Source organism: Manduca sexta, chromosome 27 (genome assembly GCF_014839805.1).
Source record: "Manduca sexta isolate Smith_Timp_Sample1 chromosome 27, JHU_Msex_v1.0, whole genome shotgun sequence".
Classification (NCBI taxonomy): Eukaryota; Metazoa; Arthropoda; class Insecta; order Lepidoptera; family Sphingidae; genus Manduca; species Manduca sexta.
The window spans coordinates 15278272-15300941 of NC_051141.1; the positions used below are offsets into that span (position 1 = coordinate 15278272).

General features: G+C 34.9%; 1 protein-coding gene across 1 annotated transcript; it reads left to right on the top strand.

Moving 5' to 3' along the window:
• Positions 1-45: 45 nt before the first annotated feature.
• On the top strand, positions 46-20905 carry LOC115445599 (protein GPR107). Its single transcript, XM_030171922.2, has 12 exons — positions 46-300; positions 6567-6677; positions 9607-9755; positions 10021-10085; positions 10677-10768; positions 11173-11277; positions 11901-12184; positions 13505-13622; positions 13994-14124; positions 14942-15083; positions 15382-15533; positions 17114-20905. The coding sequence occupies exons 1-12, from the start codon at positions 214-216 to the stop codon at positions 17223-17225; spliced, it is 1548 nt and encodes a 515-aa protein (XP_030027782.1). The 5' UTR covers positions 46-213; the 3' UTR covers positions 17226-20905.
• Positions 20906-22670: the final 1765 nt, after the last annotated feature.

Here is a 22670-nt window from a genome sequence, read left to right on the forward strand (position 1 = left end):
TTCTTTTTCTTAGTCTGTACCACTAGTCAAAGAGAATATAACCACAAATCGAACACTTCCCTGCACTTCCCTATTGTAATCTGTGGTCAAACAAATGTCATTTTTCAGTCACTTGAGAGAAATGTTTTTGGATTTCGTCTCTGTATTTGGATTTCGCAATAAAGTAAAACAATAATTTTGTTTTTTTTCTTAATATTAAATTAGTCATGAAATATGTTTCGTACAGTGAAAGCGACTTTTTTGCACATCCTCTTGGTAGCTGTTACTGTGTCTTGCAGAATACACAAATTGCATCTTACTGTAAGTATTTTTTTCACGACATTTGTTTGCTTAGCATTTCATATCCTTGTAAGCGTTCGTTCAAGCCTGAACATGTTTACATTTATGCTATGTTGAAATTCTAACAATATTTTCCATTCAATGTTGTTTTTTAAGCAAGGCGAATAATTAGTTTGAAAGCTGCTTGCATTACTCTAATGTAGGATTACTATACGTCATACGTTAGCACGGAGAATGTGTAAATTTCAAGCCACCTGAAAACCTGACTACTAAAAATTTATAATAAAAATGCCATGTACTTTTACTTTAAAATTGAAGGTGAAATGCAATTCAATATGTAAAGTTCACTTGCACTGAAAATAAGGCTCATGACAATGCTTAAGAAATGTTCAATTGTAGGTACTTCATTTAGTTAATAACATACATATTTTGTGCTTTTCATTAGGTCTATAGTCAAACTTGACTATAATATTGCACATTGACCCCAAATTGTGGAATTGTAAACTATTTCCATTTTTGTCCTTCTCACCCAACAATCTTTACTTAAAAATACCCCCCAATGAGTGCTAATCTTACTAATTGGTTTTTCCTTTGTGAGACAAAGTCATTCATGTTATAAGTTCAATAAATGACACAGAACATTGTAGGAAGTAATTACACACTTCCAATCATAATATGACTGGTTTAAAATTTATCAAAACCATTGTAAGGTGCTAAAAGAACAAGAACATTAACTTGTCTTGCTGCAGCGATCGTAGCTGTTGCCTGTTTCTCTATAGAAGCTATGGACATGGTTTGACAGTTTATTGTGTCTACATGCAAAACCGAATAGGCAGGATAGCTAATTAGAAATTAATTTGTGTGAATTGGATAAATGGATATTCTGCCGTGCTAAGCGCAAAAGCAGTATCTCAGGGAAAACCTTATTTTGAGATAATCAAAGTTTTGTAAATATAGTTTTACAGTTTTGTATGTAAAACTGAGATAGAGAAACTCTTCTAAGGTTGTTTTTAACAAGTTCTAAACAAGATACCATTATTTAGGTAAGTTCATTGGATGAGTATTTGTTTTAGCTATCTAATGGCATAAATATCAGGTTTTTGTTTTTTTTCCAGATACTGCTTTTGAGCTTATCATGGCAGTATTGTACAGTAAAGAATATTGCTTTATTTATGTAAATTCCTAACATAAAAAGTGACTTCCATAGTTTTGATTGTTCTGTGTCTGGAATAAATGTATATTTGATTTCTGTAGACATCATACAGGGTAGAGGAAAGTGTAGATAAAAATTTATGGGATCGGACTCCATGTCACTGCCTGACATACATAACCTGGAACTGAAGAATGATTTATCACCATAATTTCTTTGTGTTTATATGTAAACAATCTTAGTGCAAAATTTCATACTTTCAGATGCATTGTTTAAATTGTTGATTATTATTTAGACAGGGCTAAAAAATTACTATGTAAAGTATACATTTGCAAAGAGCGAATATTAGCGTACACCAAAGCGGTGCCAATAATTCTATGTATTTTATTGCTGAAAATTAAATTCTCAAACACTTGTAGCTACTAATGATCTGTTGACTTTTAAATAGTACTTAATTTATTTCATAGTTTATGATCAACATCAACTGTATGTTTGTGTCGTAAAATTTAATTATGAATATTTAAATGGCAATGTGTTTTATTAAATGTATTGCTTTAACTTAGTAGTTTGTATGCAGAGTCAACATAGATATATTCAAATAATGTTTCCATGTGAATAATTTAACCATGCCGATATTATAAATGCGATAGTTTGGCTCACTGTCTCTATGTTATACTTTTACGGCTAAGCTACTGAATAAATTTTTGATGAAATTTAGTATGAAGTAAGCTTAAACTATAAGAAAGGGCATAGGCTGCTGTTTATTCATATTCATTTACGGCTAAGCTACTGAATAAATTTTTGATGAAATTTAGTATGAAGTAAGCTTAAACTATAAGAAAAGGCATAGGCTGCTGTTTATTCCGGAAAGTATAAAAATGTATAAGTACGTTTATCCCGGAAAAATCTTGTGCGAGCGATCAGCTGCGGACTACTTTTGCTCCTACTGCTCCGCGCATGTGCGGGATGTATATTATATTAAAGTATGTTTTGTATGACTAAATCTGCCTCATTGTTAAGGACAATAGTTGAGGCTAAAATAAATCATTTGTAAACAATTGTGTGCTTTAACTTAGTTATTTATGATGGTGTTCGTCTGGCGCCCTATTATTAGACGTAAGAAAGTGCAGCTTTGCTCAAATATCGGACGGAAGGAGACGGTAACGCGATGCTGGCGGGACGTGAACAAGTGTAACAAACTGGTTATAGGATATGTCAAATAGATTCGAGCTCTCAGCGCGACGGCTCTATAAGCCGTATAGTTAGATGTAACTTAATTTCGCTAGGAAGTGCGATTTTAGTTAAGACGTAATCCAATTACAGTCAGCATCTTGATGTCGTCGTTATATAATAAACAGATAGCGGATTTTGATAAATGAGTTTAAATATATTTTTATTCTTGTATTCGACCCAATCAGCCGAATACAAGCTCTTAAGTTACAACTTAAGCTTTGTTTATTAAATAATAATAATAATAATAATAAATCAGTTTATTGTCTTATTACACAAATGATAACATACATATTCTTATATTAATACTATAATAAAGACAAAAGGAAGCGGCTTAGTTCGTTACATACATATACATACAATAGTTCGATACATCAAATGTCTACTTGGGATCTTACTGAAAGGTGAAAATGATTTATTAATACCGTCTTTAGAGAGCTGTTCGACCAGCTTTTAAACATAATATGTAATCCACTATCAATAGAGTTTTAAGTAACCATATTATGGTTACTTAAAACACCTATTGATAGTGGATTACATATTTATTTTAAATAGACAATAGTAATCAATATGCTCTTTATGGTTAAAAACCTTTATATTATATCAAATTTTAGAAATAATCCAGAAACAGACATCTATCCATACAACAACAATAGTCAGTAATATTCTAGGGTATTCCGTTTTCAATTAAAGGGAAACTGGGCCACCCTGAGGGTCTCAAGGCGGGCGCTCAGTATATTGAGTTTAGGTCGAGTAGAGAAAAACCTCAAACCTATTAGTAAGATAAGTATGCCATTCCGTTAAATCGTTTCAACTTTCTCATTTACCCAATCGACGAACTTCCATTACAATGAACTTGTAACCAGTTAAATCAACTTAACTTTAGCAGTGATGGGTCGATGGGCTACTAAATTACCAGGAAATGCGAACTAAATAAATTGTATGTATAGGTTATTGCTCAGCAGTGGGCATGTATATAATACAGGGCTGATATTATTATTACATAGGTTATTGTTTTTATTTTTCATCATAATATTAGTTATAGCTTTTGCCCGCGGCTCCGCCCGCGTTATAAAGTTGTTTAGGCTAAAGTTTTCCGTTATAAAAGTAGTACTTTCCCGGGAGCCTCTCAAACTGTCTCCATACCAAATTTCATCTTAATACGTTGGGTAGTTTTTGAGTTTAACACGTTCAGGCAGACAGATGCAGCGGGGGACTTTTGTTTTATAATATATTTTTTAGAACTTTTTAAGAGGAATAATCCCGTCATACATCATTGTTGCATAACTTTAACCGTTTACGCAGCGCACGCAACGGAAGCTCTCAAAACTAATAATTTTTCCCCGTTTTCGCAACATGTTTCATTACTGCTCCGCTCCGATTGGTCATAGCGTGATGATATATAACTTAGAGCACTCCAAAAACAAAAGGCTATTCAACACAAAAAGATTTTTTTAGTTCGTACCGGTAGTTCCTGAGATTAGCCATTACTGCTCCGCTCCTATTGGGTATAGCGTGATGATATACTTATAGCATATAGCACTCCACGAACAAAGGGCTATCCAAAGCAAAAAGAATTTTTCGGTTTGGACCGGTAGTTCCTAAGATTAGTCATTACTGCTCCGCTCCTTTTGGGTATAGCGTGATGATATATAACCTGTAACACTTCACGAACAAAGGGCTATCCAACGCAAAAAGATTTTTTCAGTTTGGACCGGTAGTTCCTGTGATTAGCCATTACTGCTCCGCTCCTATTGGTCATAGCGTGATGATATATAGCCTATAGCACTACACTAATAAAGAGCTATCCAACACAAAAAGAATTTTTCAGTTTGAACCGGTAGTTCCTGAGATTAGTCATTACTGCTCCGCTCCTATTGGTCATAGCTTGATGATATATAGCCTATAGCACTCCACGAACAAAGGGCTATCCAATACAAAAAGAATTTTTCAGTTTGGACCGGTAGTTCCTGAGATTAGCCATTACTGCCCCGCTCCTATTGGGTATAGCGTGATGATATATAGCCTATAGCACTCCACGAACAAAGGGCTATCCAACGCAAAAAGAATTTTTCAATTTGGACTGGTAGTTCCTGAGATTAGCGCGTTCAAACAAACAAACAAACTCTTCAGCTTTATATAATAGTATAGATAATATGTAAAGAGCAATATGGTTTTTTCTTGTTAAACTATTTAAGTTTGGTTAGTTACTTTTTATAAATGGGTATACACAAAAAGGTTGCATATTGTGTATATGAATTCCTTTTTGGACTCGGTTAGATAATACCAAGTCAAAGTCACCCCACTGCACTTGATTGTGAGTAAAGTGATAACCCCTCGGCAGTCGCCACAATTATGCCGGCCTCTTAGTTCTGTAATATAATTCTCCTCCTCATACACTATGAGGTCTGTCGGAAATGGTTTCAATACAAGAATCATCTCTATAATTATTCCAGTTTCTATCTTGCTAAACACTCTTCTATAAAACGTCGCTGAATGTTCCATGCATCGCATCGTAGTCAGATCTAATTACTATTCCAACTTCCAATCGCGTTGCTGTGTATACCTGTAATAATCGATGTATATATGTTTAGACTAAAGGCCAGATACGGATCAACGCACAGAAGAGGGGGTCATATTACGTTTTAGCTGCTTCGAACAACTATATTGCATTTAGGTGTATGTCTTATATTCATTAATTACGTTTGGTGTTAGCTTTAAGTTTAATCAAAAGAAGCGAAAGCGTCGTAAGTGTAACAAAGTTTTGAAAGTTGTAAAACGCAAGCCTTACGATATGTTATTTTCATGTTTGAATAAATGAAAGGTAAAAAATTTTAACGTGTGTGAAAATTTTCTTTTTTATCTCATACTAATGGTCGCCCAGTGGTCTGCATTTATATTTTTAAAAATGTTTAACGTTATTGTGGTTCGGGATTTCTCTATAGGAACTATAATTATGCCAGATCTCACACCTCTTCGTGTGCCCATTGTACTTAAAAAGTATTTGCTTTACGGTACTATATAGATTACCAGTCTTACTTATAAACTTGTTTAAGAGTTAATAGGTGGTTAAGAATTGCTTAAATAGCTGACAAAAACATCACCGGTTCCTAGTTTAAACCTTATTAAGAGCCAAGGTGACGGATTTTGACTTACAGCTGATCGAGTAAATTTGAATTTTAACTAAGCGTAGCTTTGCGAAATTTTTATAGGAAAGACTGTATAGATATTGAACATGACTCGAGCATATGTTTTTACGGACACTTTTTGTTACATGAATAATATGATCAACATCTATTTTACGGAAATGTATAACCAACGCGAACGCATCTTTATTATTTAGGTATGTTGTAAAAATTATTACGGGCCGGGTATATGGGACCACGTTCCCAGTCCTGATTTCGTCTCTGGCAAGTACAAGAAGTCTCGCAAGAGTAGATACCGAAGTCGCAACGGAATTGAAAATTAATTTCAGGATTTACAGCAATGTTGTGCCGAGAAATCCGTGAAGCGCACTAATTGGTTATTGCTGGCGTATTGATTTATGAGTTGTATGATTATGCAATGAACATAAGTACAGACTAATTATGACACTAGCTTTTGCTTATGTGATTTTTTTATACGCAATATATGTTTTACTGTACATTTTGTCAGGATTGAAAGTAGTCTTTATATTGATTCATAATCTACGTCACACGTTGCAAGTGGGGAGTGGGGGGGGGGGGGGTCATAAGTCTCGTGACGTCACATGGCAAAATTTTCATTATTAAAACAGATTTTTTTTTGTAAATATGATTACAGCAGAACAATGTATATCATCAACCTAATATTACTAATACTCACTCTCTGTATTGATAGTATTTTATCACGCCATGGAAGTAATTAGATACGAATGTTTATTCAACAGGATGATGAGCGGCGGTATGTGGATCTCACAACGTTCGGGTTCTTCACGCGCGGTATACTCGAGGTGCGCATGGTGGACTTCATGATGCCCTCGGTGCCTGTTTATGGCGAGGTAAGATTGTTATTACTTAAGAAGTTGCCCTTTACGGCGCTTTAACTGCCTAAATCGTGACTGATCGAACTTTGTAGTACATATAGGAAAAATAACATTATATTTCTAAAACATGTTTTCTTATGTTTGGTTGTTATTCATTAATTAATGAATATTTTTTGTTATAATATCGATGCTATAACGTTAATTTTAGTTATTAGATCATTTTGGCAATTTGAAATATCGCAAAATACCTCTTATTGATTTTTTAAAGAAATTCTTCGTAATTCTGCTTATTTTCGCCCATAACACGTACGCGTCAAGAGTTGGGGAAGGTCTTAATAAATTTTTAAATAAGATTTATGCTTAAAGCGGATTTTGAAAATCCATCATTTTTTAAAAATATCTTGTGGACAGATGAGTCAAGTTTGATAAAGATGGTATAACAAATTACCACAATGGTACTCATTACTGGGCTCCAAAAAATCAAGGTAATCCCAATAAAAAACGGCTACAAGGAGCACAAAGACGGTTCAGTTTAAAAGTATGGATGGGAATCATATCTAACCATTTGATTGGGCCTTTCTTTCTCCCTGAAAATTTAAACGGCGAAAACTATGAAATCTTTTTAAGACGAGATTTACCCGAATTATTAGAAGATATACCACTCAACCTCATTCGAGAAATGTGGTATCAACATGACGGGTGCCCTGCACACTACAGAAGAAGTGTCAAAGAATGGTTAGACATTAGTTTCCCTAACAAGTGGATCGGAAGAGGTGGACCCATACCGTGGCCAGCAAGAAGTCCAGACCTGACCCCCATGGATTATTATGTATGGGGGCATATGAAGACTTTAGTCTACAGTGAACCAAATCTTATCACCTCTGTTGATATATATATATATATATATATCAACAGAGGTGATAAGATTTACAGGTACAATATATATATATATTGTATCTAGTTATTATATATTCTATCTAGTTATTCCTTATAAATTTTATACCTAATTTAAAGTGGCCATAAGTAATTTTAATTGTTATGTAGAAATAATAATAATTATTCCTATACATAGTTTTGACGTAACATAAGTGCAACTTTGTTTGCCTACGTGATAAATAAAGTATTTTAATTTAATTTTAAAAGGTGAAGAGTCTGTTCAAACGTGCTAATCTCAGGTCTCTTCCGGTTAGAATTGGAAATTTTTTTTAATGTTGGATAACCCATTCATCGAGGAAGGATATAGGCTATAAAACATAGCCAATAAGAACGGAGATTCAATGAAAAATGTTGCAAAAAAGAGAGAAAAAAACATCTTTTTGAGAGTTACCGGTGCGTGCGCGTAGTAAATGGTTACTTAAAATGATTGAACAAGTATGTATTTAAAAGTAAAAAAAAAAAATTATGAGACAACGTCCCCCGCCGCATATGTTTGCCTGTATGACACGATAAGGTCAAAAACTACCCAACTTATCTCAATGAATGAATGAAATTTGTTATAGAGATAGTTTGAGACTGAAAAGGACATAGGTAACTTTGTATCCCAGAAATCGTTTTCACGCGTCTAATGATGCGAGCAAATAAACATATAATTTGGAACACTTCAGTATTTTTTAAAACTAAATGTATGGTAATTATTCCGACTGTATAAATAACAGTTATATATATTGTATTGATAAATATTTTGCCTATAACACTTAGCGGAAGTGTATACTTTATATAAAAGGATATTTTATTAGATAGTGAGTAGCGATCGCCCAACTCCGTATGTAATTTGTCGTCGGCATTTCGAATCACTATGATCAACAGATAATTGTATATGCTTTGTATTGACGGGAACATGAGAAGTTGTTCCTAAGGTTAATCCATTCGTGTTTGTGTCAAGCGCCGAGGTAATATAATCCCTATTCCCTTCGTTGACTGATCAATTTGCTTAATAAGTAAACTTTTAGGAATGGTAGAGAAACATTTCTTTGTGAATAATAACTGCAATTTCATCCATGTATTGTCCTGCTGACAACAAATGATTGACAAAAATAAACCTTATTTCATTCGTAATAAAGTCGCCCTCGAGGGGTTGTCGCAGCCCCTTCTCAGTTGAGTCAAGTGGTGGGTATATTGATGCTTAAGGTAAATGTTCAAAATAGTAATTAATAATATTATAATTGCAAGAGTGTGCTTATTGGATTTTCCTTGTTTTACACGGAAATCGTGCCACGTTATTTTTGCTATGGAAGCTTAGCCGCCGGAAAGGAGAACAAAATATGAAACACTAGCGTTTGCTCGCGGCTGCGCCCGTATGAAGGAGTTTTCTGGAATATTTTTTTTTTCGACTTACTTGATATATACTTTGTATCGTTATATTATGACCAAATTACACAAAATAAATATAAATTGTAGGCTATGTGTGTTTCTGTAAAGTTTCATCCAAATCCATTCAGTAGTTTTTTCGTGTAAGAGGAACAAACTTACATAAATACTCATCCATCCATACATCCATTCTCAAAAATTTTCGCATTTATTATATTAATAGGATTGTTAAAACCATCGGTCGAAACAAATACCCGAGGACATAAAACGTTAAGTATCACGATGGCTAGTAAAATGACACTAGCTATAAAGACATTTAACCAGATCAAACAAATGCTCTACGGAAATACACCCACTTAATGACATAACGTTACCAAACAAAGTATATTTTATGTGGGACATTACTCAAGAAGATACGTATAACCGCCGATTACAACAAACGAATCTAAACGATGTTTTCGATCCGTTAATAAAATTGGCCAATCAGAAGAAAGTATTTTGTTGTATATACAAATGACTTATTTTGATTGGTTAATTTTGAAGAGCGGGTCGAATATTTGCATCAGGATGATGATGATGATACTAAAACAGCTGTGAATGATAGTAATAGTAATGACGTACTATGTTACCTTTCCAGTATGGGTTCACATTGGACCGGACCATAAACGATGCGATCAGCCCGTACTTGGCGCAGGCGAACTCGGATGTGTGCTTCCTGAAGAACGATGTGGTCTCGCCGCAACACCCCGCCGTCGTGTTCTTCAAAATGGACTTCAATAATTTAATGTAATGTATAATAATTATTAATGAACGCCCTGAAGTTAGTTCCTATTGAAAACTGCCTGAAACAACGTTATGTTTTCGGCAGTGTTAGAAAAATTGAATAATATTTTTGTAATAACATATTGTCAACTTTTTTTGATAATCCTCGAAGTGATTAGGGAGCGGGGGAGACTTTATGGCATCCATGATAAATATGCAGAATTGTAATTTATGGGTTTTTGAATATTAACTAAATTACAGTACCAAATTTATTTACCATTTGTTACAGATTAAACGTCACCTGCAAAGCGAAAATCCTGCATTTGTATCAAAACAAATCCGTGATACCGCTCGGTGAGTATTGCGTGTGCGCATCACATAATAAAACTTAGGATTTTGATCACATTTTATTATTTTATGATCTGTGTGTAGCTGTAACGAGCGCGTTCTTGTCTAATCTGTTTTATTTAAATTACACAATATGCGTAAATAGAAGATAATTAAAATGATTACACAGGGTCATTTTGGCATTGCCTTACTAAAGAAAACCACATGTGTACTAATCTTCTTGAAAATAACACTTTACACTTAGTTACTCGAACCGTCAATGGTAAATAAAACAGTGTAAGTCTAGAACCAAATAAATATCAATAATAACTTTTTTTTAATTTTACAAGCTTTAATGGCTCTACTAACTAACCTTAGAGAATACGTCCGAGCTGAAACATCACACTTTTAGTCAGAAATATATGCGCACACCATATTCTTCCTAGGCTACAAAAAAATTAGTAAAACTGGGATTTATTGGGAAGAATAAATCATTATTCATGACTATTTGTGGGAGTATGTTAGCAGAGCTCAAGACGAGTATATGGTTTCATTTAAGGCAATGTCAAAATGACCTTGTATATAAGACATATTTATTAAAGTATTGTTTGATTCCAGCACCACCGGAGAACGAAGAAGAGAAGTGTTACACCAGCCCGCTGCCAATCACCAAAGAGACTAGGAATGGCTTCGACTACTACAATACTAGTGTGAGTATACAATAATAATAAACAATGGAACTTACAGCTGACATAAACCAAATTATAAAATCGTGAAGCAAATCTGTATCTATTAATGAATTTTAAAATTGTACCCATAGATATTCGTAAATTGGCTTTTGTTCGAGACTTCGCCGGCGTAAAATAGTTTTAGTATAAAAATACTCGAACGTGACGTAATGTAGTCGATTCTCGCATCAAAACTCATGTCTATATAATGATCTATTGGTTAATATAGAGCAGAATTTAAATGCTTCATAGTCAATGAATGTAGTATATTAACAACACAAGATTCGATTTGTAAAAGGCTGTTAACGACCTTGCTTTTATTTCTTTTGTGCACTCATTGTACGTTCTATTTGCTCAAATGTTTGTAAAAATGTGTTTTTCGGCAGTTCGCGCTCTACGTGGCGACGAAGGAAGAGGAAGGCCTCTACAATTTATACTTCAACAATTGTCCTCACACTAGTGAGGGTACCGCGCCCGCCGTCAATATGATTGTAAGCGTTTACGATGAACATCTATTACTATTTATTTATTACCAATGAAATTATACAGGGAGTCCTGCCCTACTGAACCAGGTTGTTAGAGGACTTGAGGACTTCAATATGTATCGATCACCAAATGTACCATGGGCCTATAAGAATCACATTCTTGACTGACATTGATATTTGAGACAGAAGAATCTATTTACGATTTTTGGTCTTCGTCGATTCAAATACATTTTTAGGCATGTTGCCGCTTTACTACTTTAATGAAATTTGGAAGGTTAATTCTTAATGATTGTCAGCAGTTTTAAAATAAGACGTAGAAAAAAAAGCATTAGTAATTATTTTTTTTTATCTACCACCAGTAAATAGAAGCATCACCCGCACTTTTATTTATAAAACTCCACGTTGCACGGTTGCACGGTGCCCCGTGCTTTTAAAGCAGTTGAATGTTGTGTGATCATGACCGTTTATTATCTTAGCTACAGTGACGAACACAACGATGCTCATACAATATTGCATGACGGCAAAAATAGACATTGCGTACATTACGTAGGGTCTGCCACCAGCTATACATCACAAGTAGTATATCGTAGTTTAGAAGACAATTATGACATTTATCTGTCTCTTTCTAGATAGAAATATACGAAAGCAACAACGGCAACTATTTGTCCGCCGGCGACATCCCCCTGCCTCTGTTCTACGCTGTGACGTCAATGGTTTTCTTCTTCTGCGCTGTGCTGTGGACGTACATTCTGAAGACCAGTCTACAGACGGTCTACCGCATCCACATCATCATGTGCATCCTGGTCTACTTGAAAGCGTTGTCGCTCGCCTTCCACGGCATCAACTATCACTTCATACAGATCAGAGGCGAACACGTGACAGCCTGGGCGATATTGTACTACATCACACATTTGTGAGTATTTTATACCTTGATGCCTTGCTAATAAGGGTTGTATATCTCTGACAGTAGTCTTTTCGCTGAAATTATTATATAAAGCTGAAGAGTTTGTTTGTTTGCACGCGCTAATCTCAGGAACTACCGGTTCAAACTGAAAGAATTTTTCAGTTTTTTGTGCTCGATAGCCCTTTGTTCATGGAGTGCTATAGGCTATATATCATCACGCTATGACCAATAGGAGCGGAGCAGCAATGGCTAATCTCTGGAACTATCGGTTCGAACTGAAAATTTGTTTGTGTTGGATAGTCCTTTGTTCGTGGAGTGCTATAGTCTATATATCATCACGCTACGACCAATAGGAGCGGAGCAGTAATTAAACATGTTGCAAAAACTGGGAAAATTTATTAGTTTTGAGAGCTTCCGTTGCGCTGCGTAAACGGTTAAAGTTATGCAACAATGATGTATGACGGGATTGTGCCTCTTAAAAAGTTCTACAAAAATATATTATAAAACGAACTCCTCCACTGCATCTGTCTGCCTGAACGTGTTAAACTCAAAAAGTACCCAACATATTAAGATGAAATTTTGTATGGAGACATTTTGAGACCCTGGGAAGAACATAGGCTCCCGGGAAAATATATAGCGTGACTTTTATAACGGAAAACTTTAGCCCGAAAAACTTTATAACGCAGGCGGAGCCGCGGGCAAAAGCTATTATTAATAATCACGGTTTCTATCTACAATCCTGTCAGTATTTATATGTAATATTGCACAATGCTCGTAATTCAGCGTTCGATGCACTATATCTATAAAGATCTTTTATGTACGGCTGTACTTCAGACGATGTTTTGGTCAGAGGAAGCAAGTCAAAATTGTACGGCTATCTCGTTTTAAGCGATGTTTATATTATCAAGAAAATTTGCAGAAGTGGACCGCAGGATGACTTGCAAAATTTGACGGACTTGCGACGAAATCGCACAGTTAAGACATGTTAATTATATAAATATTGCCGTAATTGTAAACGCATTTGAAAGTTCATGTTCAGTATATTGCTGCGAAAATTTGCTAGTCGAAACTTAGCCTTATTCACTTGTTATATTTATCGTCGAGTACTGTGCGGATTTTTTTTTTATTGCATTAATAGACAAACGTGCGATCATTGTGATGGTAAACAGCTTCGCCGCCCATGGACTAAAGCAATGCCAGAGGCACAGCTAAGCCGTGTGAGCCATACAAGGCCGTATTGATTGACCTTTTAAATTGTAATATTGTATACTAGAGTTATGGCACAAGGTTCACAATAGGCTGGCAATTAACTCTCTCACACGGCTCTAGGTTGAAGGGCGCGGTGCTGTTCGTGACGATAGTGCTGGTGGGCACCGGGTGGAACTTCATCAAACACATACTCTCCGACCGCGACAAGAAGTTGTTCATGATCGTCATACCGCTGCAGGTAACGTTGTCACTGTTTGATAATAGCTCGTAGGGTGTTCGTATCCACGCTAATAGCGAACACCATAAGTTATTAATATGGTATTCTATTTTTATCTCTAATAAAGTCTCATAGTAATAATGTACAAAAATATATACCCCGTATTCTAACAAAAACAAACTACAAAAAATCGGAAAACACATATTCTTTTACATTTCACTGCATAAACATGTATTTAAATCAATACGTGTAACGTAATGACACAAACCCTTAAATTATTCTCTCGTATCAATACTATATGCTATGACAACTATACCTATAATATATTCTATGACGATTATATCTATACTATAAGCTATGATACCTATACTACAAGCTACCTATATTACTAGGTGTTGGCGAATGTGGCTGAGATCATCCTGGCGGAGAGCGAGGAGGGCGCTGCGGAACACAATGCGTGGCGCGACATCTTCATATTGGTAGAACTGCTGTGCTGCGGCGCTGTGCTGTTCCCTGTTGTGTGGTTAGTATCGTTTGCTGTGGAATTGGAATGAGATTTGGATGGATCCATCTCATCTCCGTTACATATCGCTGGCGTTCTATTTTTTTTTTTTCACAAATTGAATTATATATGCTGGCCGTAAGACATTTGTATCAGTATGGATAGCGACCGCAGTACCTGAGTATAAGTAGTTCGTGCACCGAGATCAGCCAAGTTGGTATATTTGTGTTCTCCGGTGAGGCATAATAGGCTGTCATTCGCCCTACTTCGTATACTCAGGTGCAGTGGGGGGTATCTATGCCTTGCCAGTATAGAAGTGAACGGAATTTGGTGGTGAGTAGTCGTCACTGTTACTCAATAAACAGTGCTGTGCTATTCTCTTATTCTCAGGAATAAAAATGAAAAAATTGGCTCCATCAAATTAAAATATCGTCTTTGGTTGTTGTAACTTATTTAAAACCTGTTGTGATTCACAAATAGAAATGTTTTTATTTGAGATTCCAGTAGCTTGTAATAACTTTCTTGGGAGTATTAGGAGACAGTTTAAATAATCTCAGTGGCTTCCTCGCACATCTTTAATAGTAAGAATATTAACGTTTTAAAATCAATAACAAACAATTGTTCTCCAAAGACACTCCCCTTTGGCAAGCAACGAGTTTTCATCGAATTGTCACAGCCAGTCTATCAACGCAAGTCAAAATACTCATTTATAACAAAATGCCATTTCCAAAACAAAAACATTCGCAAAACAGATGAACACACCGATGCGCGTGATTGGCACGTTGCGTAATGAATGTGTTAAATGTTGACAGCGGCGCCATGTTGGTTTGTTTGACAGGTCGATACGTCACCTGCAAGACGCGTCGACGACCGACGGCAAGGCCGCGATCAATCTGCGCAAACTGAAGCTATTCAAACATTTCTACGTGATGGTCGTATGTTATATATACTTCACGAGGTTCGTCGTGTCCATTTTGGAGGTGAGTTATGGTTCCATTTCAGTTTCATCAGTTGACAGTTCCATATCACGACGAATGGCCGTACTATCGCTTTATCTCTCTTACACTTTTCTGACTATATACATTTTGACAATTAAATAATAACTACACAAAGTATAATAATATTTTGTGTATACAGTTAAAACAGTGAATAATAGCGCTTATTGTAAATTTGCTTAACGTTATCAAATATAAAATACCTACTGTCATTGGGCAGTATATTGCGCCATATAATATCTATGTACATTTTTTCCCTCTTCAACTCCAAAACATGACACAGATCACAGTGCCTTTCCAATACTCTTGGATGGACGAGATGTTCCGCGAGATGGCGACACTGGTGTTCTTCGTGATGACCGGCTATAAGTTCCGACCGGCCGCCGCCAACCCATACTTTACACCCAACCACGTGGATGATGTCAAGCCTCAAGTGTGAGTATATAATAATATATAATACTAGACGCTCCCACCTACGTCAATTGCATATAAAATATTTAAAAAGAAACAAATACAGGATACAGGCTTGTCTAGTGTGAGGATTGTTGTCAATACATCGATCAATTTCGTAGATTACTATGAATTTCATACTTTGTATACTTTGTGAAGTATTTATTACCGAAGATGTAGTGCTAGTGAGAGAAGTTGTAGCTCGAGAAGTTGTAGTGCTATGACCATAGAAAAAAAGAATATTTTAATTAACATGACATTCATGAACTCGTAGATACAATTTGACTTGTCCGAGTTACATTCATGACATCAATAATATTATAATTTGACATATCCGTGTAAACGTAATGATGTTGTAGATCAAATAAAATGACCATTTTCCAGGACGCAAGGCGTAATAATATCCGGTCTAACAAATATTTGTTTATAATAAATTTCGTTTGTGAACATAGTGTGACTGCCTCGGTGGCGTAGTTGTATTGCATGTCCGGTACAATAGCGCTCTGAGGTCCTGGGTTCGAATCCCGGGTCGGGCAAAGTGATATTTGGGTTTTCTGCTCAGTATCAGCCCAGAGTCTGGAATTTGTGCCCGATATGGCGATAGGCTCGCCCCCTATCACATCATGGAACGGAACATACTTAGCGAAAAGTGGGTGCCCTAGTTGCGCCTCTGCATACCCCTTCGGGGATAAATGCGTGATGTTATGTATGTATGTAACATAGCGTATAATCAATGTCGGGTATATAAATAGCGCTGTTATTATAATATTGAAACATATTTTTGAATCCGTTACGATACGTCGAACGTATCATTTCATGCGCTGTGTATGTATTTGTACAGGTTACACAATATTTATACGTGCTGTTATGTTACGATTCAAATAGAAAATAGAGTAGATGCTAATAAACAGACGTAGAATTTCTATGGAACACGTTATACTTCTTGCCTTGTTTTGTGACTCGCAGATCTTCTAATATCGATAATAATAAAGTCTAATACAATTCCTGCATTAAGCTAGGGTTTTTAGTAAAATTTAATTTTGTCTCATGCTTTAGTGTTCGGAGTGTCGTGCTCGTTCTTCTCTGGTGTGAAGTGAGAACTGGTTTCCGGACTTGCGGTAGAGTTAATATTGACGGAATCTAAATATTGCATAACTTTTTACAGTGTCAAATAAATTATTTTATTCATTCATTGATTTAATAATAATTTGACTGTTTGTGATAGTATATAGTTGGGTAATATTTGGTCAATTAATCCAGGTTCTAACTGAAATAACCTGTCGAGAGAAAGATTAGTATGTCGTAAGTTTCAATTTTAACCTTTTGACTGGTCAAATCAATCCAACGAAAAATAAACTTTGACTATTAAGGTTTAAAACTCATATTTCAGATAAAGGGTGTTGACATTTTTGGACCATATTAATATATTTAATACATATACACACGATGTATAGTTATATTCTTCAATTATGTACTATATTGTGTTGAAAAATGAACAGATTTAAGCATATTTTGTAACAGTTGCCTTTGAAATGTATCGATAGAGTTTATGTATTTGTCGACAGTTTATCGGACATCGGCGTGCTGGAAGGCATCACGAGGATACCGAACCGCGGCGAGCGCAAGCGCGAAGACCTACAGCCTCTCATGCAGGAAACTAATTACAACTCTGATTAGACGTGTCATAGATACTGTAGCTCTTGTAACGATTACCTTCATGATATTTTGTAATCGATTCACTCGATTATTAGCCGGTTCCTCCGAATCTTTAAATGCAACAGCTATATCTAAAGGTGTTCGAATTTCCACAACACATGCGTTATATAGGAAAAAGTAACAGTAACTTTCACTTACTTTATTACGAATGAAGGAACTGGCCTTTAGAATAATTCGATTAGTACGTGTCCACACAGTCGCCCGACTCGTCCGAAGTTGGTGCGAGTAGTTCGATAAGACTTAAGTTGGTAATGTAGGTATTTGGAATGTTGGGCGATTGTATGGGAGCGTACAATAAAATTAAGCTGTCAATCCAATGCGTTTCAATATGGGACCGATTTTCTTGTGATAGATACTGTAGATTTTGTATTTCCATGCAATCATTCCTTCATACATTTTTCTGTTCGATCTAAAAACTCTTCCAGGCTTCCATCTTTCCTAACCTTATGAGCAGTGTTTCGAACATATCTCCAATAAATATACGTCGCAGTTCATAAAATAATTAGTTTAAAAAATATGCCACAGATCATAAAAATAGATTCCAAACTTTATCAGTGTTTGTCTTCATGTTGATGTACTGGATGTTTAGATTTGATGTTCAATATTTATTGGTAAATTAAATGGGCCTAGTTTGGGTAGCATTCGTGATAAATGTCTATAATTGTACATATCTTTTGAATGTCTATTTAATAAATTAGAGAATGTTGTGACCTTTTGACCTTTCACATCAAACATTTTGTGTCATCCCTATATTTCTAATACCATTGGTCTGTTAGCTGTCTAAATTAGTAATTACTTTTTTCTGATGACTTTTTTGTATTCAATAGTTCCCATTAAGCATTACATATCCAAATATAATAGTTGTATAAATTTAGATCTCAAGTTTGCCTCACAATAAGACAGGTTTTGTGTTCATAATATAATATGTAATTCGATTTTATCATATGTTTACAGTTTTAAAATAAATCGCGTTGATGTAAATATAAATCAATTTGATATTTCTTTTTCTAAATGTAAAAACGTAAATCATATCAATATAGTGTCATGTTTATGGATTCATATATTTCTTTTCATAGACAGTCATAGTTAATACTGCATAGTAACATGTTTTCTCTACGCCTTCGGGTTGCTTTTTTATAAGCCAAGTAGATAATGCATAAATCGTTAACATCACGTTGGATATGGCTCGAAGGACCACTGATCGACTTAGTAATGTAAGGTTGTATCGAATTAATTATTGATTCGAATTATAATATTGTTTTTTATACTCCATTTAAATTCGCATTTTTATCTTTAGGTATTTGTACATGTATTTGGTACTTATTTTAAAATGCATATGAACTATTTTTTCTTATTCATTGACTGTCTAAGAGTGTGCCAACATTTTTGGGTAAAGGCCAAAATGTAACTAAACTTTTGAGGGTAATGTTACATCTATTTCTCGAAGGGTCAACGTTACTTAACACCCTAGGTCAGGGATAACAAACTATTGGCACGTGTGTACATCTGAAAATAATTTTGTTATGCTAATTACGGATTTAATTTGTTCAAAGTCGATTAATAAATATTTTTTTTTACATGAGGTAATAGAAAAACATTATGTGTTCATGGCACAGAAACTTACATTCTACGAGTTATTTTTCGTCTTCGATCTAAATTACGAGAAATAATAATTCATATGTAAAATGCGTAATTTTTCAATTTGATAACATAAATATATCATCTAAGGAAAATAATAAAAGTCCTCCACAGAGTGTTTGCGTTTGTTGGTTCGATAGTAAGCTTGTATGGAGCGAGCGATCTGCCTAGACATGAATATATTGTTTACTCAGGTACCTCTAATGGCAAAGAGGGATGGATGCCAATGCATCAAAGCGACGCTTCGTCACCAATCTTTCAAATCGTTTTATACTCGTATACGTCACGTCGATAATCTATGGTCATTGCTTTTATCAAATGAACCAATGATAGTTAATCGTATATTCATACTGTATTATTTGAAAATGATAGAATTTCCGTGTACCCTCATAATAATTTTCTTACGATAAAATATAAGAATTAAAACATTGAAATCCAATGGTAATGCAACAATTCTTGGCGCTCGCATAAATCTATCGCAATAGTCGACCTCTGTGGAAGGATTGCGTCAACGTGTAACGCGAGAATGTTTTCGTTTGACGTGCGGCGACCTTTGTGAAACGCATTGTGGCCGAAATGGGGTCTTTAACGCGTCAACCGTTCGTGTGGGTAGCCCTTTACGAAATGTATATATATCACCTTCACAATGTAGAGATGTGATCAAACTTGTTGATTTTTAGGTATATTTTTGTATAAGCTCAAAAGCGGTATCTCAAAAAAAATCAAAATTGATTTTTATGTCGTCAGATAGCTTAAAGAAATGACCATCCAACGAACTTACGTAAATAACGGTATCTTGTTTAGAATTTGTGGAAAAAACCTTAAAAGAGGTTTCTCTATTTCAGTTTTACATACAAATATATTTATAAAACTTTGATTATCGCGAAATAAGATTTCTCTGACATACCGCTTTTGCGCTTAGCACGGCAGAATAAGGGTATAAACGATTGTAAATCATTTTGAATTGAGGATAATAAGTCAGGACTAAGAGATACGTGCAAAAAGCTATGGAGTTCTCTTATAATAAAGGTGCGAAGTGTGCCATTTGCGTGTTTGGTCTTCAAATAGGGTACTTCGAAGATAATCACATTGACTAATTATAATTTTCTTTAAATTTCCGCGATGAATGAAATGAAGTGTCGGCGTGTAGAAAGTATACGCGGACCCGTTATTTTATATTACGAATTATGAATGTAACGCAATCGTCTTCCTTCTCGATATGTTTATATAATCTCAAAAGTATCAGTTTTGTTTTGTATATTATTTTGAACGTTATTATGTGCTTTATTTTTCCTCAGTTTTGGTACATCATAATAAAGAATAAGGTTTTTCGTACTATTTAATTTCACTCTAAAATATCATACTATTTTTTTATGATTGGACAATAAATTGTATTTATAGTTATTGTAACACCAATAGTTTTACAGTAGGGTTATTGAATGATTTGTTGACGCGGTCAGAAAATAGTCAAAAAACAGTTTGGCATCCTTAAAATATAATGGGTATTGGGCAGCGCAAGTTTTCTGTTAGGCGGGCGCTATACTCGTAAGTTTCGCTCATTTTTACGTTAGTTAGTTCGTAAGTAACTTACGTAAGTAAATCTTCAATAGACACGCCCGCCTTTGAACGGCGAGAGATGATTCTGTACTAATATCATTATATTTATCAAATTATCCGAACAAGAATTATTTTGAATTAAACGTAAAAATATAAATTTATGATCTTATGTTTGTATTTAATTGCTATACTTCACTCAGCCGCACTTATACATTGTAATGTATACCTTGTACGGTTACGTAAAATAACATTATTTATAATATTGTAGAATTACCTAAGATCCTGTGTATTCTAGAGTTTGTAATGTCAATGACTGTTCGCTTCACATCCATGCCGCATGAAACATGAATAAATATCCTAAATTAAGTATGACTTGTGTTCGTAATGATGTATAAATTGTACAAATAATAATTAAGAGTGAATAAAAATAAATCGTGGATAATTAATATGGACGTATTATTTTATATGTATTTTCCTGTCAAGCCAATTTGGATCTTATTGCCTTAAGTACAGAGAAGAATAACGCGAATAGTTGTGCCGACTCAAGTATTGCCCTATTTAATCCCACGTCTATCAGTATGTTCACTGGCACGATTAAAATCACTCCAAATGCAATGCAGTTGATGCTAATGCGGAGATTTCGAAATGGACTAACGGATAAACACGGAGATATAAATCAAAATTTGATATGTTTATTATCATATTTCATAAAATAATCGTTTGAACCCGCGGTACGATATGACATTTTTATAGTTGGGAATTCAATATCATAATATTATGCGAAACTTCTGGAATGAATTACATTAGAAAATGAAGTTTTTAACCCAATTTGATACTCGTCATGTTTTTTTAAAATAATATAAACAAAATATTTATAGATTACTAGCTTTTGCTTGCGGCTTTGCCCGCGTAAAGAAGTTTTCCGGGATGAAATTCCCGCTATATATTTTCTGGGATAGAAAGTAGCCTAAAGCCTTCCCAGGGTCTGAAACTATCTCCATACCTAATTTCATAAAAATCCGTTCAGTAGCTTTTGTGACAATCGATAACAGACAGACAGAAAAGGGGACTTTTATTATATGTATAGAAGATGGTAATTGTACTACAGTATGCCATATAAAAGTATTGAGTCATAGATGTCGCATATTTAAAACCGGGGTTGGTAAAAAAAATGTGATCTCAAACACAATAGATAAGTATTTTTGAGTTTACACATTTATCACAAAGCAGGAATCGAACCCGTGAGATCTTTCACAGCCAACTATCCACTGCGCACAATTTTTTTACATACTGTTAATAATAATGTTATCCATATTGCTATCGACCTACCTCTAAACCTACGGCTTTAACAATATTTACATTTTTTTACCGTTTTAAATCGATTGGATATCAAAGTCATCCTTATTGCAATGCCGCCTTTATTAAAAACTAAGGGTTTCATCTCCAAACATAAAAAAAAAACACGTCGAATTGAGAACATCCTACGTTTTTTTACAAAATCAATGAACAATTCAATAAAACAATATGGAAAGGCTTAGATATCCCCTATTCAAAAAGACGAAATTAAAACAGAGCAGAAGCCAGCGAGTGGCGCGTCAAACTAACAGAGAACTGAGGCAGCAGGTTCACGCGTTGTTTTTTGTTCCCTTTGTTCTTTCAGGAATGTTAGAGTGTATTGGGGAGATATCGGATCACTGTGACCGAAGATTCATCTGAACTCGACAACATTTTCCAGCACTGACATACTCGGACCAATGCTTAATTGGTTGGTCAATGGTTTCTCTATAAGCAGTAGTTTTGGATCAACGGTCTTACGTGATTCGAATTTACCGCAAGTTCCTCAACACCTGTGCGTGTTGAAGTGATACAACACGTGAAGTAGCTAACCGAAATGGTATAAAATTAGAATAAATTATGAATACACAAGTGTAATGGAATTAGCAATTTCTTTTGATATCAAATAATAGATTATTTTGTAGGCAAAGATTATGGTCTGCATCGTAATTTTATTATTTATCAATAGTTTGTTTGAATAAGCCTAAATTATAGATTTTCATATAGTAAATTATGATTTCCTCGTAACAGCTTTAAATAAAACGAGAATACCTAAAATAATATTTTATTTTTAAATCGGTTAACATTTGGAACAGCTGGTTTACGGAATATCGCAGCTCGGATTGCATTGATATATGATTTAAAGCCTTCCCCCGA